The sequence below is a fragment of the Argopecten irradians genome, chromosome 1, assembly GCF_041381155.1.
Source record: "Argopecten irradians isolate NY chromosome 1, Ai_NY, whole genome shotgun sequence".
In the NCBI taxonomy this organism is placed as follows: Eukaryota; Metazoa; Mollusca; class Bivalvia; order Pectinida; family Pectinidae; genus Argopecten; species Argopecten irradians.
Genome location: NC_091134.1, coordinates 29,539,034 through 29,554,847, shown reverse-complemented (window position 1 = coordinate 29,554,847; position 15,814 = coordinate 29,539,034). Strand labels below are relative to the sequence as shown.

The 15,814-nt window shown below is 36.8% G+C and overlaps 1 protein-coding gene across 4 annotated transcripts in view; it reads right to left on the bottom strand.

Annotated features, from left to right (window-relative positions):
* Window positions 1-15,814, bottom strand: part of LOC138323381 (tubby-related protein 3-like) — a 62,415-nt gene that overhangs the window by 15,879 nt on the left and 30,722 nt on the right. For 3 of the 4 annotated variants that reach the window (XM_069267985.1, XM_069267976.1, XM_069267968.1), the window contains exons 2-6: window positions 10,502-10,552; window positions 8,025-8,076; window positions 7,584-7,752; window positions 5,675-5,824; window positions 507-716 (exon numbers count right to left, since the gene is read on the bottom strand). In XM_069267985.1, coding sequence (XP_069124086.1) covers window positions 507-716; window positions 5,675-5,824; window positions 7,584-7,752; window positions 8,025-8,076; window positions 10,502-10,521 — 601 coding nt within the window. In that variant the 5' untranslated portion in view covers window positions 10,522-10,552. The remainder of the gene's footprint in view (window positions 1-506; window positions 717-5,674; window positions 5,825-7,583; window positions 7,753-8,024; window positions 8,077-10,501; window positions 10,553-15,814) is intronic. The other variant, XM_069267994.1, reaches the window with a different exon arrangement.

Below are 15,814 nucleotides of genomic sequence, written 5' to 3'. Positions count from 1 at the left end.
TAAAGCTGCTATACATTTGCGATCAAAGAGGCACAATCTGCAATGCCAACCAAACTGTTTTATGATTCAACTGATCCATTGGAAATTTTATTCTGATTTTCAAAGGCTTCATATCAATATTTCATTTTCAATTATTTGTAAAAATAAAACCACAAAAAAGCATACTAATGAAGACAGCTATAAAATAATGTTCTACTAATTCTATAAGTATAGAAGAACATCTTGATATTTAAACATGTTTGATGAAATAGCAAAATAGCATGGACCTTATGGTAATGGTTTCTTTTGATCAATTTCAGAATTCATCAATGAATGGTCAATTTAATTAGGATACTGTATTGGTTGTAATTGACAGGCTATGCTGAAAGACTAGCTGAAATCTTGCTGCATGATGCATTGTTAGCTGAAGGATACAGTGTTGCTGGGAGAGTTAGACACACAAGGGTTATATGGGAACACTAACATGCAGTGCAGTCACCTGACCCTACTAGACCACGCCTCCCTACCTTGCAGCATGGGGATATCAGGAGATTCATCATCAACATTTTCAACCCCCTCAGAGATAACATTATCCTGAGATTTTTTCTTTTTCGTGGTAAAATTTGGGATTTGTCCCGTGTTGGCAAGAGTCCAATTTGCAGCACTCTTAGAGGTCTTGGCCTTGTCCTTTTTCCTGGTGGGCTGCATTGGTTCTGGTGCCGAGTTACCCATGTTACCTATAGGTACAGGAACACATGCAGGAGAATAGCTATGACAGGAGGGGGCGGGGATAAGGGGCAGGGTAAGGATAGGGCATGGGGCGGGGGCTTAAAGGACAGGGTAAGGATAAGGGCACTGGGTCGGGGCTGAAAGGGACAGGGTAAGGAGAGAGGCACTGGTTTGGGACTTAAAGGGACAGGGTAAGGAGAGAGGCACTGGGTTGGGGCTCAAAGGGACAGGGTAAGGAGAGAGGCACTGGGTTGGGGCATAAAGGGACAGGGTAAGGAGAGAGGCACTGGGTTGGGGCTTAAAGGGAAAGGGTAAGGAGAGGGACACGGGGTAGGTGAAAACAGGACAGCCAGGTGGGAGATAAAGGGACAGAATGGGGGATAAAGGGAAAGGGGAGGGATAATCGTAAGGGTGCGGATAATGGGATGGGGTAGATATATGGGGACAGGATAGGGCCAATGACATATAGACAGAGAAATAAGGGGTGGTAAAATCTAGAGGGAAGAGGTCATAGCTAGGAATAAACATATCTAAACAGTGGGAATTACGGGTCAAGACATCTAGGGGGAATATATCATAGCTAGGAATAAACATATCTAAACAGTGGGAATAATCAATTACGGGTCAGGTAAACATCTAGAGGGAATATGTCATAGCTAGGAATAAACATATCTAAACAGTGGGAATTACGGGTCAGGTAAACATCTAGGGGGAACTGATCACAGCTAGGAATGAACATATCCAAACAGTGGGAATTAGGGGTCAAGTAAACATCGAGGGGGAACTGATCACAGCTAGGAATGAACATATCCAAACAGTGGGAATTAGGGGTCAAGTAGACATCTAGGGGTTTGGGAGTGAACATATCTAAACAGTAGGAATTAGGGGCCAGGTAAACAATAAGGGAGTTGGGAGTGAACATATCCAAACAGTGGGAATTAGGGGTCAAGTAAACATATAGGGAATTGGGAGTGAACATATCTAAACAGTAGGAATTAGGGGTCAAGTAGACATCTAGGGAGTTGGAAGTGAACATATCCAAACAGTGGGAATTAGGGGTCAAGTAAACATCTAGGGGGAACTGATCACAGCTAGGAATGAACATATCCAAACAGTGGGAATTAGGGGTCAAGTAGACATCTAGGGGTTTGGGAGTGAACATATCTAAACAGTGGGAATTAGGGGTCAAGTAAACATCTAGGGGGAACTGATCACAGCTAGGAATGAACATATCCAAACAGTGGGAATTAGGGGTCAAGTAGACATCTAGGGGTTTGGGAGTGAACATATCTAAACAGTAGGAATTAGGGGCCAGGTAAACAATAAGGGAGTTGGGAGTGAACATATCCAAACAGTGGGAATTAGGGGTCAAGTAAACATATAGGGAATTGGGAGTGAACATATCTAAACAGTAGGAATTAGGGGTCAGGTAAAACAATAAGGGAGTTGGGAGTGAACATATCCAAACAGTGGGAATTAGGGGTCAAGTAAACATCTAGGGGTTTGGGAGTGAACATATCTAAACAGTAGGAATTAGGGGCCAGGTAAACAATAAGGGAGTTGGGAGTGAACATATCCAAACAGTGGGAATTAGGGGTCAAGTAAACATATAGGGAATTGGGAGTGAACATATCTAAACAGTAGGAATTAGGGGTCAAGTAGACATCTAGGGAGTTGGAAGTGAACATATCCAAACAGTGGGAATTATGGGTCAAGTAAACATCTAGGGGGAACTGATCACAGCTAGGAATGAACATATCCAAACAGTGGGAATTAGGGGTCAAGTAGACATCTAGGGGTTTGGGAGTGAACATATCTAAACAGTGGGAATTAGGGGTCAAGTAAACATCTAGGGGGAACTGATCACAGCTAGGAATGAACATATCCAAACAGTGGGAATTAGGGGTCAAGTAGACATCTAGGGGTTTGGGAGTGAACATATCTAAACAGTAGGAATTAGGGGCCAGGTAAACAATAAGGGAGTTGGGAGTGAACATATCCAAACAGTGGGAATTAGGGGTCAAGTAAACATATAGGGAATTGGGAGTGAACATATCTAAACAGTAGGAATTAGGGGTCAGGTAAAACAATAAGGGAGTTGGGAGTGAACATATCCAAACAGTGGGAATTAGGGGTCAAGTAGACATCTAGGGGTTTGGGAGTGAACATATCTAAACAGTAGGAATTAGGGGCCAGGTAAACAATAAGGGAGTTGGGAGTGAACATATCCAAACAGTGGGAATTAGGGGTCAAGTAAACATATAGGGAATTGGGAGTGAACATATCTAAACAGTAGGAATTAGGGGTCAAGTAGACATCTAGGGAGTTGGAAGTGAACATATCCAAACAGTGGGAATAAGGGGTCAAGTAAACATCTAGGGGGAACTGATCACAGCTAGGAATGAACATATCCAAACAGTGGGAATTAGGGGTCAAGTAGACATCTAGGGGTTTGGGAGTGAACATATCTAAACAGTGGGAATTAGGGGTCAAGTAAACATCTAGGGGGAACTGATCACAGCTAGGAATGAACATATCCAAACAGTGGGAATTAGGGGTCAAGTAGACATCTAGGGGTTTGGGAGTGAACATATCTAAACAGTAGGAATTAGGGGTCAAGTAGACATCTAGGGGTTTGGGAGTGAACATATCTAAACAGTAGGAATTAGGGGCCAGGTAAACAATAAGGGAGTTGGGAGTGAACATATCCAAACAGTGGGAATTAGGGGTCAAGTAAACATATAGGGAATTGGGAGTGAACATATCTAAACAGTAGGAATTAGGGGTCAGGTAAAACAATAAGGGAGTTGGAAGTGAACATATCCAAACAGTGGGAATTAGGGGTCAAGTAAACATCTAGGGGGAACTGATCACAGCTAGGAATGAACATATCCAAACAGTGGGAATTAGGGGTCAAGTAGACAATAAGGGAGTTGGGAGTGAACATATCCAAACAGTGGGAATTAGGGGTCAAGTAAACATATAGGGAATTGGGAGTGAACATATCTAAACAGTAGGAATTAGGGGTCAGGTAAAACAATAAGGGAGTTGGGAGTGAACATATCCAAACAGTGGGAATTAGGGATGGTGAACATCAAGGGGATAGGAGGTGCGCCGGACAGTAAGTGCAGCAATACAAATGGACATTGGAAGCACACAGTCTTACAAGATATTTCAACAAGTTCTACATACTAGTACATTCTACCCATTTATCACCATGCAGTATAATTATAGTCAAAATGATAGTTTTAAAACATTTCATTTCTCTTATAAGTCACAAGTCAAATAAATTACAAACATGCAACCAGGTGTTGATTTTCATATAACCACAGCCAATCTTCATTTCAAGATTCTATGAAAATTGATGCATAGTTCAGACTAAATCCCTGTTTCTATAGTAAAGGCAAAGTAAAATCCTACATGGAACAGTTCTGCTAACACTCACAAGACAGGCAGGTTATCAAAATTCATCACAAAAGTGAAGTTTGAATTGATCCAGGTGTTTTACTGTTATAAAATCCTCAGGTAAAAAAAACGAAATCAGAAGTTGGTTACATATTTTGTCCTTCTTGATATGATTGGAGGTTCAATATTGGGCATACTTTAGATTTGGTTTGTGGAGCTCAGTTATTCAAAGGATCACAAGATGTTCACAAGGGAAAAAAAAGATTAATTACATCAAAAAATGTTTGCTGTTGCATACATATATCTATATATTTCATAGCTTAGACAATTTTACTATAATTTTCTTATAAGCTATCGAAAATATCTAAAAATTAATTTTTAAAAATATCAGAATTTTTTTTTTCAAACTTTTTAAAAGGCAATCAAAAAAACTGCAAATAATTTCCATATGTATTTTAATAAGCACGATGTCCCCAAGACATTGAAGACTCGGTAATTGAAGGTAAAAGGAGAAAGAAAAATGTCATTTATAAACTTTGGAGGAGCAAGGAAAGATATGTCTGAGAATTTCTGGAGAAGGAAGTTGTTTGTGAGAATTCTAGCTAGTTGTAGTCCTCAGAAATTTGGCTTGGACTCTTCTATAAAATATTCATTCCTAGGTTTGGACTGGCCAGATTCCAGTTTAAGCACAAGTTATATCGAGTTACCATGCATTTTGTAATAGTCAGACAGTACTAGATTTTTTTCATTGATATTTACACGCAAAACTTAAATTGAACAGTTCTAAAATTTGATTTTAAAGTCTTCAAAAGATTATCATAGATTTATGGGTTAAGGGTTTATGGGACCAACAAAAATAGATGTATGAAATGTATTGATTTTAGTCCTATGTACTTATTAGGTGCCACAAATCCCTGGTTATAATAGAAAATAACATTAAGAATTTCTGAATTTAAAAAAAACGTTCTGTGACCCAAGTCAAGTGACCTTGGACACGCTATGGTGATAAACGATCTATGACCCCAGTCAAGTGACCTGGACACACTGTGGTGAGAAACAATCAGTGACCCTCATCAAAAATCTGGGCACACTATGGTGAGAAAAGATCTGTGACCCCTTGACCTGGACACCTTGTGGTGAGAAACGATCTGTGACCCCCGCAGAGTGAACTGGACACACTGTGGTGAGAAACGATCTGTGACTCCCGTTGAGTGACCTGGACACTTTGCATTGATGAGAAATGATCTGTGACCCCCCTTGAGTGACCTGGTCACACTTTAGTCATACAGTAACGATCTGTGGCCACCTTTGAGTGACCTGGTCACACTTTAGTCATTGAGTAACGATCTGTGACCCCCCTTGAGTGACCTGGTCACACTTTAGTCCTTTGAGTAACCTGGTCACACTTTAGTCATACAGTAACGATCTGTGGCCACCTTTGAGTGACCTGGTCACACTTTAGTCATTGAGTAACGATCTGTGACCCCCCTTGAGTGACCTGGTCACACTTTAGTCCTAGAGTAACGATCTGTGGCCCCCCTTGAGTGGACACACTGCATACCTTCTAGAGGCGAGGCAATCTCTGGTATACTGTCACTGTCATCACTGTGGCTGTCGGTTGTAACGTTTAGAACAGTCATCGTGCGTTGATCTTGCGGTGACAATCGTGCCATGTCATCTATATCATCATTAGCTGCAGGGCCGAGGTATTCTGAAATCAAGCATGTACAGTTATAATAGAAATTTTAAATATTTATAAAATCCAGGCTTATGAAATTGAATTGCGATGTAAAATCACAATGTTTGATTCTGTCTTACATTAAAATTCTTGTGGAACATGTATTGATTTAGGTTTGGACACACATTAGTATCAAGGACTGTTTGTCTATAGCTGGTGTATTAGATGTTATAATGGTCCTAATCTTCAAGCAAATATGTGATAAAACTACAGACACTTGAAGGAAATAAAGGTTATTTTTGCTTTAAGAAGAAAATCTTACGTTTATTTATATTTTTAAAGTTCAAAATGAATTACTTTGCAGTAAACATACACTTGTATGTGTAACTGTAGTTGTGAAATGGATTGTAGAAGCTGTAGACATCACTGCTAGGTTTGTGTAAAGGTCAGATATGGAGATGATTCCAATGGAACAGTGCAAATCAGTCTAAAATACCACAGAACATTCTCCAAGGAGTTTAAATGTCAGCATATTCCCAGAAATCAATGTCTTTGTTTAACCTTATATATCATTTGGATAGGATATTTGCCTGTATTGTCTGGAGAACCATCATTTTACATGACTATAACAGGATGTCTAGGCAGTAGAATTACTTGCCTTTCTGTGGTGTTATAAGCTCAGTGTAAAATGTGTGTTATTTGTCTATGTTTGTTTAAAGGAAACAGAAGATGGTAAAGTTAATGTAATGTTTTGACTGTGACATTACCTCTAATCTCAATGGTATAGGGGTGTAGGTCGACATAAACCAGATTTGACCTAGATTTGTATAATGTGTGTTGGTTTACATGACCTAGATTGTGTATGTCTGTCCTCATAACCTAGAATTGACCTAGATTTGTATAGTGTGTTGGTCTATATCACCTAGATTTGACCTGGATTTGTATAGTATGTCAGTCTACATGACCTAGATTTGTATAGTGTGTGTCAGTATACATGACCTAGATTTGTATAGTGGGTGCTGGTCTACATGACCTAAATTTGTATAGTGTGTGTCTGTCTACATGACCTAGATTTGACCTAAATTTGCTTATAGTGTGTCAGTTTACATGAACCAGATTTGACCTAGATTTGTAAATTGTGTGTTGGTCTACATGACCCAGATTTGACCTATTTGTAAAGGTATGTGTTGGTTTATATCGCCTAGATTTTACCTAGATTTGTATAGTGTGTGTCAGTCTACATGACCTAGATTTGTATATATGGGTGTTGGTCTACATGACCTAGATTTGTATATAGTGTGTTAGTCTATATGACCCAGATTTGACATAGATTTGTAAATAGTGTGTCAGACTACATGGCCCAGATTTGGCCTAGAATGGTATAGGATGTATCGAATGATATGACCAAGTCTGACCAGATTTGTAAACAGCGGTACCAATTTACGCCATCAATTATTTGTATTCTGACAATTTTGTATTGCTTTGCCAGAAAGGTTGCTCAGGTACATCTACATATCATCTTACTTTACAGAATGCTGTTGTTTTTAGATTACCACATCACACAGCTGACAGGGTATGAGATATGGACGAGGTATTGTAACTACTACAAATTTTTTTATCATTTGGCAAGATGACATTAAACACATATTTAACTAAAAAGTAAAGAAAACTGAACAAAACATTTTCTGCTAAAATTTTCAAATTACATTACAAACCTATTGACTAAATGACAACCAATAACTCAACAAAGATAACTGGTACAGATGCTTAATTGTGATGGTTAATTACTCACCAAAGTTTGTAGGTGTGGACGGTTTTGAAGATTCCTTTACAAGAGGCCGAGTTTCATCTCCACGGCGCCGGTGCCCTCCGGAGTTTGGCCGGCTATCTGTATTGGGCTGTAACAGCCCCATATTGTTAGTTGCCCTTTTCCTCCTGTTCTGTTCATCAATTCGTCTTCGCTGAAAACAAATAGAAATAGAAAGATTGCCATATCTTCTTTCAGTCAAGGATAATCACAAACACAACAGTCAAATGATTTGATAAATTATTGATTTTCGGAAAACCAAAATTTAAAACAAGACGTATTGCTCACCTAGTTTGCTATGCCGAGAAATGTTTTGAATATACACTGGCTCTACTTTCCCTATCGGTTCCACACCTCCTGCCCCAATTGGTCAGACTCAGACCAACAATTTGAGGCATATATACCGTACATAAAGCAATATCTTACCTCCTTGTCAAGCTTTTTCTGGTGTAAGGACATTGCCTGTTCATCTTGTATACTGAAACAAAAATCAGACTCCATTTGAGTTATCTATCTTAATCTTTCTCCTTGATCATGATTATCGATCTGCAGACATTTCTATATGTATACATATAAAATACTGATTCCAAAATTAATATCTTCTTATCCTAATTCAGAGAAATTATATCAAAAAGAAACTTTCCATCTACAAGCTATCATCCAATCCATTTGAATAACAGCTTGGTAACTTCCCAATATCCTTATAGCTAGACACCATCCACATACAGTCCAACGTCAAAAATCAACTCATATTTAGATCTTTCAATATCACTACAGTTCCGCAAAGCAAAAATCCCAAGCTGTAATCGATACCATTTTAAAATTTCATGAATAACCAATACTGTGTGCAAAATTCTGATTTAATTATCCTTTTTATAGAGACAAATGGTAAGGTCTTAATTTTGAGGTACACAACTTGTTTTAATAATTACTAGCTATCTTATTATCCCTCAAAGGTTACAAATCTATTCATCTCTAAATCTCTAAATCGCCAAATGACACGAGTCATAGTTGGTCGTCTAGCTGATGTTCTCTATGAGAAAAATTTGTTTCAATTCGGAAAAAACAGTTCCATCAAAATATGCAACTATGCAGTTATTTTATGAAAATCTCTACTGCAATAAACAAACTACTTTTTTACAAGTAAGATCATTTGTATCTTAGATGTAAAGCATACTTCAAATACTTTATATTTCTAAATATCTTTTTTGAATTTTGAAAAAAGTCAATTTCAGGTCAAAACAAGTTGATATGTATCATACCTCTTTGGACAGTTGACAGTAATTACTGGGAGATCCTTAAATGCCCCTTAAATCATTAGTTACAAGCTTATTTTAAAGCTGAATTTGAAAAGTTTGAAGATCTTTGTATCAACCAGGATCATGTATAGAAAAAAAATCAACCTTATTGGTGTGACCCTGAGGCTAGCTCTATATGCTTTTGTGTTTTTAGTTCTGAAAACTAAATCTAGATATAGATTATGTTATAATGATTAAATTGAAGAACACCTCAATAATTTCTAGGTAATATATTCAACCAAAGTTTGTCAAAGGACCAGCAGTTTCATACATATAAACTGATCGAGCTGCAGGCAGACTTTGAATATTGAACAAGGCGTATCAAAAACTTTGACAGTTCATTTAAGCATTGATGTCACTATTTTTTAATTTTATCGGGGTATGAAAAAAAATTGTTTGCAAACTGTGTGAATCCGCGTAGCGGATTCTCACAAAAGTTTGCAAACAATTTTTTTTTTCATAACCCGATAAAATTAAAAAATAGTGACTTCAATACTTATAATTAATTTTATACTCTATTTGATAAAATGAAGTATGTTTAAATGTAACATTATAGTGGTTTTTCAAGGGATTCTTTTTTCCGAATCAATACGCAACGTCAATGTCTCTATTGTGACGTCACGTTAACGTCGGGGTTTCGCGCCATTCTCGGAGTTTTTTTTCATAGTGGTATGCAAAAAAAATATTGGCCAATCAGAAAGCCAGATTTGGTATGAAAACAAAGAAAAATCAATTATTAATACATGTACACTAAGTACAAATCCAAACTGAACTCTTCACACCTGCTTCACAATTCACTATACAGCCCAAGTTCTTTAATGAGATAATTTATATATATTTTATCAAAATCAATTTTGTACAAGAGAAAAAGGGACAAATCTGTTACCATTTTTAAGTTCATTGACAGATAAAATGTGCCTTTTGATACAGTTTTTTAATCTGCAGTCCAGAAAGTCATATTTCAAACATTAAACCTCAACATAACCCCAGATCTATAGACCGAAGTATTACAATTAAATATTTTGCTCAATTAAAGTTTTTGTATAAAATAGACTTCAGACTAATGAAAAGTATTCCATGATAATGGACAACAAATTAGAAATATAGCTGCAGTCAAGCATGTTTTATGGTAACATCTTTTCAATATTCTCTTATTTTATGACTATGCATATACTTCAAATTTGGCCAACAATGGGACGAAATTCATGTACCACGTAATATCCGACAATCTTTTTGCGGGACTAGTTTATACAGTGGTAATATAATGGAACTAACTATTTTAATCTTCCAAATGAAATGACGTCAGCGCGGGATTTTATCTTTTGACGTCATTCCATCACCAATAGAAACATTAGTCCCACACAAACGTTATTGGGAATCACATGGTACATCAATTAGTCCCATTTTTACCAGTTGATGAGGAGTAACTATACAGCACTATAGCTATCTGTATGGAGTAGGATAATGACTATGAATGAGGAAATGATGCCTTAAACTGGGCCAAATAAATACTGATCAGGCTGAAAGCTTTGGATTAGTGGTAAATCTATCATTTTATAATGTCTGAAATCTTTCCATTCCTGAGCACTTTATAGAGAAACTTACCTTCCTGGTACTCCACTCATATTCCAGCTTGGCGGGTCAGATTCAGCTGGACTACAAAAAAAACAAAAAACAAAAAATTAATAATGTCTTCTTAACAAACATACTTTATTTGATGAAAACAACGCTTCTACATATAAATCTAATGCTACGTCAGCATAGCAAAGGAATCTTTGTTAAGCACCTTTTCTGATCCACGAGGAGTATTTACAGATTTTATGATATATAAGAGCTAACAAAGCGTAACCAAAACATGTGTTTACCGTATAGCTGGTTATTTTCGCGGGGATGATAGTTTAACGGGACACTGCTATGATTGCAAAAATTTGATAATAGAAATGGTTGAATGACATCTACCTTCAAAATCCATATTGTGAAAATTTAAAATCACTAACATATGAGCAAATTTTGGTCCGCGAATATAACCAGCTATACGATATTTTCTTAGTCTTTACACTAATTATTTTTTTTTTTTTTTTTTTTTTTTAACACATAGACACATAGAGATTTCTTCCTGATCTCATGGGTATTTTATTGTATAAAAAATATATAGCACCCAAGGTTATGTATGGATCAAATGTGCTTGGAAAACCAGAGTACTTCCAGTGACAGTGTCAGTATGGATAGAGCTATTCTGAACCCTGGGGAGAGTGTCAGTATGGATAGAGCTATTCTGAACCCTGTTGAGAGTGTCAGTATGGCTGGAGCTTTTTTGATCCTTGGTGAGAGTGTCAGTGTGGCTGGAGCTTTTTTGATCCCTGGTGAGAGTTTCAGTATATATGGTTGGAGCTTTTCTGAAGCCCAGTGAGAGTGTCAGTATGGCCGGAGCTTTTTTGATCCCTGGTGAGAGTGTCAGTATGGCTGGAGCTTTTTTGATCCCTGGTGAGAGTTTCAGTATGGACAGAGCTTTTCTGAACCCTGGGGAGATTGTCAGTATGAATGGAGCTTTTCTGAACCCTGGTGAGAGTGTTAGTATGAAGACTTTTTGGGCCTGACCCTGGTGAGAGTTTCAGTATGGACAGAGTTTAGTATGGACAGAGCTTTTCTGAACCCTGGTGAGAGTGTCAGTATGAATGGAGCTTTTTTGATCCCTGGTGAGAGTTTCAGTATGGACAGAGCTTTTCTGAACCCTGGTGAGAGTGTCAGTATGAATGGAGCTTTTCTGAACCCTGGTGAGAGTTTCAGTATGGACAGAGCTTTTCTGAACCCTGGTGAGAGTTTCAGTATGGACAGAGCTTTTCTGAACCCTGGTGAGATTGTCAGTATGGACAGAGCTTTTCTGAACCCTGGTGAGATTGTCAGTATGAATGGAGCTTTTCTGAACCCTGGTGAGAGTATCAGTATGGACAGAGCTTTTCTGAACCATGGTGAGAGTTTCAGTATGGACGGAGCTTTTCTGAACCCTGGTGAGATTGTCAGTATGGACAGAGCTTTTCTGAACCCTGGTGAGAGTTTCAGTATTGACTGAGCTTTTCTGAACTCTGGTGAGATTGTCAGTATGAATGGAGCTTTTCTGAACCCTGGTGAGATTGTCAGTATGGACAGAGCTTTTAGTTTAATTAAAACCTCTCCACTGACAACACTAACACCACTGCTTATACTATTCAACCAATGTTCTAGCTAGCTGCTTAATCCATTGAAATGGAAATCTGAGGGAAGGTTATAACGATACATTCCTTAATTAGACCCAACACATGTCACAACAGTATTGGTACTAATGATAAACAGACATGATCAGGCGTGACAGCAACTGTATCTTTCCCAAAGTCAAACAAAGTTATGATTTTATTAAATTTTACTTTTGTTCATATGCAGTCATTCATTTCTTGTTAGACTCATGCATTCAATAAAATATATCCCCTTCACAAATTTCTACATGGAACATTTGGATTTCACCCTGTTAGTAATTAAAATAATAAATTATCAAAACATTTTCTATTGTTACTATCAGTAATACACTGATTGGTTTTAAAACCGATTCTTTTGACACACTGGGTGGTATATACTGCTCTGCTGTTAGAGAAAGTATGACCCGGCCTAAAGATGTAAGCAGATAAACCCAAGGTATGCCTATATAGACCTATATCTATCAACACATGCAATGCAGGCGGGTAATTAGACAGTAATCAATAACAGGTATGTATAATGAAATATTTCTGTTTCACCCTAGGCTAGGTCAGACAGTAACATTTGGTACACGGCAAATTAATTATATTAGTGGTACCACTACCAACACCATAGTCGTGTCTAACAGTTCAACCATAATTATATTATATAACTTACAGTACTGAGGCTATGGTAGCCAGTCCGTTAAATGTCCATGGGTACCTCCTTTTTTATATATGGTGCTACTACACTGACCAAATAATGTCCAACATTCTACCACTAATCCTCCTTTTCTTAGATATGGGGCAACATAACGAGTATCTTTTATAAATACTTTTTTTTATTTTAGTGCCCACATGACTTGTTTCTAGTGATGAGGTCAAGGTATGCTTTACTAGTTATTGAGGATTATGAATATATACTGGCAAGCTTCACACACAGGAATCCCAGCGTCATTATCTACTATAAAACCTTCCACAAAATCAAATACCATTGCTGGTAAATTAAATCCTTGTAATCATGATAACAAGTGCTACTAAAATTGATATAGTCAGTGACTGATGACATGTAACAGTATTGATTATGATTTAGTGACTTTAATATAGCCATTTTAATTGTTATTTATATACGAGACAGCTTATCAATTATTAAGGAAACTGCTTTGAAAGTGTCTAGGCAGCATTAAAATGTATGTTATATTACATGTTGGCCTTCCTAAACATCATATAAAACCATGATGATTAAAACTCCATTATATCCTTATACAGGTGTCCTAGTGGTAAAAATTCAAGGTAATACAATAATGTCTCCTACCTATAAAGCTTTATAAATTCCTCCACTGTAATTATATTGCCATTTAAAAGTGGAATGATGCTATGATTGGATTTTTATTCAAGGTTGTATTTTCAATAGCATCAAATAAAACCCATTACAACAGATGTGATGTTAACTAAGCTAATGTGTTCTTCAAAGGTCGAAATGTCCTCAGAGTGATATGATAATCAATCTCAACAAGAACTTATAGCAATAAACTTTGGCATTATCTCCCCTGTTAGGTTTATGGTATTATCTCCCCTGATATGTTTGTGACATTATCTCCCCTGTTATGTTTGTAGTATTATATCCCCTGATATGCTTGTGGCATTATCTCACTGTCAGGTTTATGGCATTATCTCCCCAGTTATATTTGTGGCATTATCTCCCCTGATATGCTTTTAGCATTATCTCCCCAGTTATGTTTGTGGTATCATCTCCCCTTTTATATTCGTTGTATTATCTCCCTTGTTGTATTATCTCCCTTGTTATATTTGTTGTGTTACATCCCCTGTAAAGTTTGTGCTATTATCTGCCCTTTTATATTTGTGGTATTATCTCCCCTGTTATATTTGTGGCATTATATCACCTTTTATCGTTGTGGCATTATATCCCCTATAATGTTTCTGGTATTATCTCCCCTGTTATATTTGTGGCATTATATCACCTTTTATCGTTGTGGCATTATATCCCCTATAATGTTTCTGGTATTATCTCCCCTGTTATATTTGTGGCATTATATCACCTTTTATCTTTGTGGCATTATATCCCCTATTATGTTTCTGGAATTATCTCACCTGTTTTGTTTGTGGGGTTACATCGCCTGTTATGTTTGTGGTATTATCTCCCCTGTTATGTTTGTGGTATTATTTCTCTTGTGGAATTTTGTAGAATTATCTCCCCTGTTATGTTTGTGGTTGTATCTCTCCTGTTTTGTTTGTGGTATTATCTCCCATTTTATGTTTGTGGTATTATCTCTGCCGATATGTTTGTGGTATTATTTCCCCTGTGGTATTTTGTAGTATCATCTCCCCTGTTATGCTTGTGGTATTATTTAACTATTATGTTTGTGGTATCATCTCCTCTGTTATGTTTGTGTCATTTTCTCCCTTGTTATGTTTGTGGTAATATCTCTCTTGTTATGTTTATGGTATTATCTCTTCTGTAATGTCCGTGGTATTATCTCCCCTGTTATGTTTGTGGTATTATCTCCCCTGTTATGTTTGTGGTATTATCTCCCCTATTATGATTGTGGTATTATCTCCCCTGTTATGTTTGTGTCATTTTCTCCCTTGTTATGTTTGTGGTATTATCTCCCCTGTTATATTTGTGGTATTATCTCCCCTATTATGTTTTTGGTATTATCTCCCCTATTATGTTTGTGGTATTATCTCCCCTATTATGTTTGTGGTATTATCTCCCCTGTTATGTTTGTGTCATTTTCTCCCTTGTAATGTTTGTGGTAATATCTCCCCTGTTATTTTTATGGTATTATCCCTTTTGTAATGTCCTTGGTATTATCTCCCCTGTTATGTTTGTGGTATTATCTCCCCTGTTATGTTTGTGGTATTATCTCCCCTGTTATGATTGTAGAATCATTTCCTTTTTTGTGTTGGTGTAATACTTTCCTTTTCATCTCTATAGCATTATCTCCACATTTACAATTGTTCTATCATCTCCTTTGTTATGATAAAGATTTAAATTATTTCTATTCTTATATTTGATATTGTTTTTGGTGTTAAAAGTTTATTGCATTATTGGTAAAATAATGTTTAATAATGTTTGTGGTATCATGTCTCCACCATCTCTCAACACCTGTACAAACTAAGCCAAATTGACACAGTGACCCTCTCATTTTATATACGAAGCACAATTTAAAATTTCACCAAACCAAACTTCTTACAATCAATATCTATATCAAATTGTCTTCATATCTATAATTGTTTTACAATCTCAGAGTTAAATAGAGGTATCCGGTTTTATGAGTGTACTTATCTACATATAATGTATAGCATCATCGTCACAGCACGGAGAGACACCAGATTTTAGTGTTGGTTTAACAGTGCTGTGAGTGTAACACAAATATTGACAGTAAGATAATAGAACTCTGTGGTATATTGTAAAATGCCATCTCATCTTAATGTTAAAACAAACGATCAGTAAACAAAATTGGCCACCTTATCAAACTCAACAGTACTGATAGGTGATTATGTGTGATGTGTTTGCAGTCATAGCAATGGCACTGTTATCTGCATGGAAACGGAAACCACAGAAAACACAAACAAGATTGTCATGCTTTTTACAATAGTCTGATTTCACCATGTACGCTTGTGTAAATAAACAGCTGATCCCATTAAACATGTTTGATTATACATTCAACAAGTAATTAAATCAGAT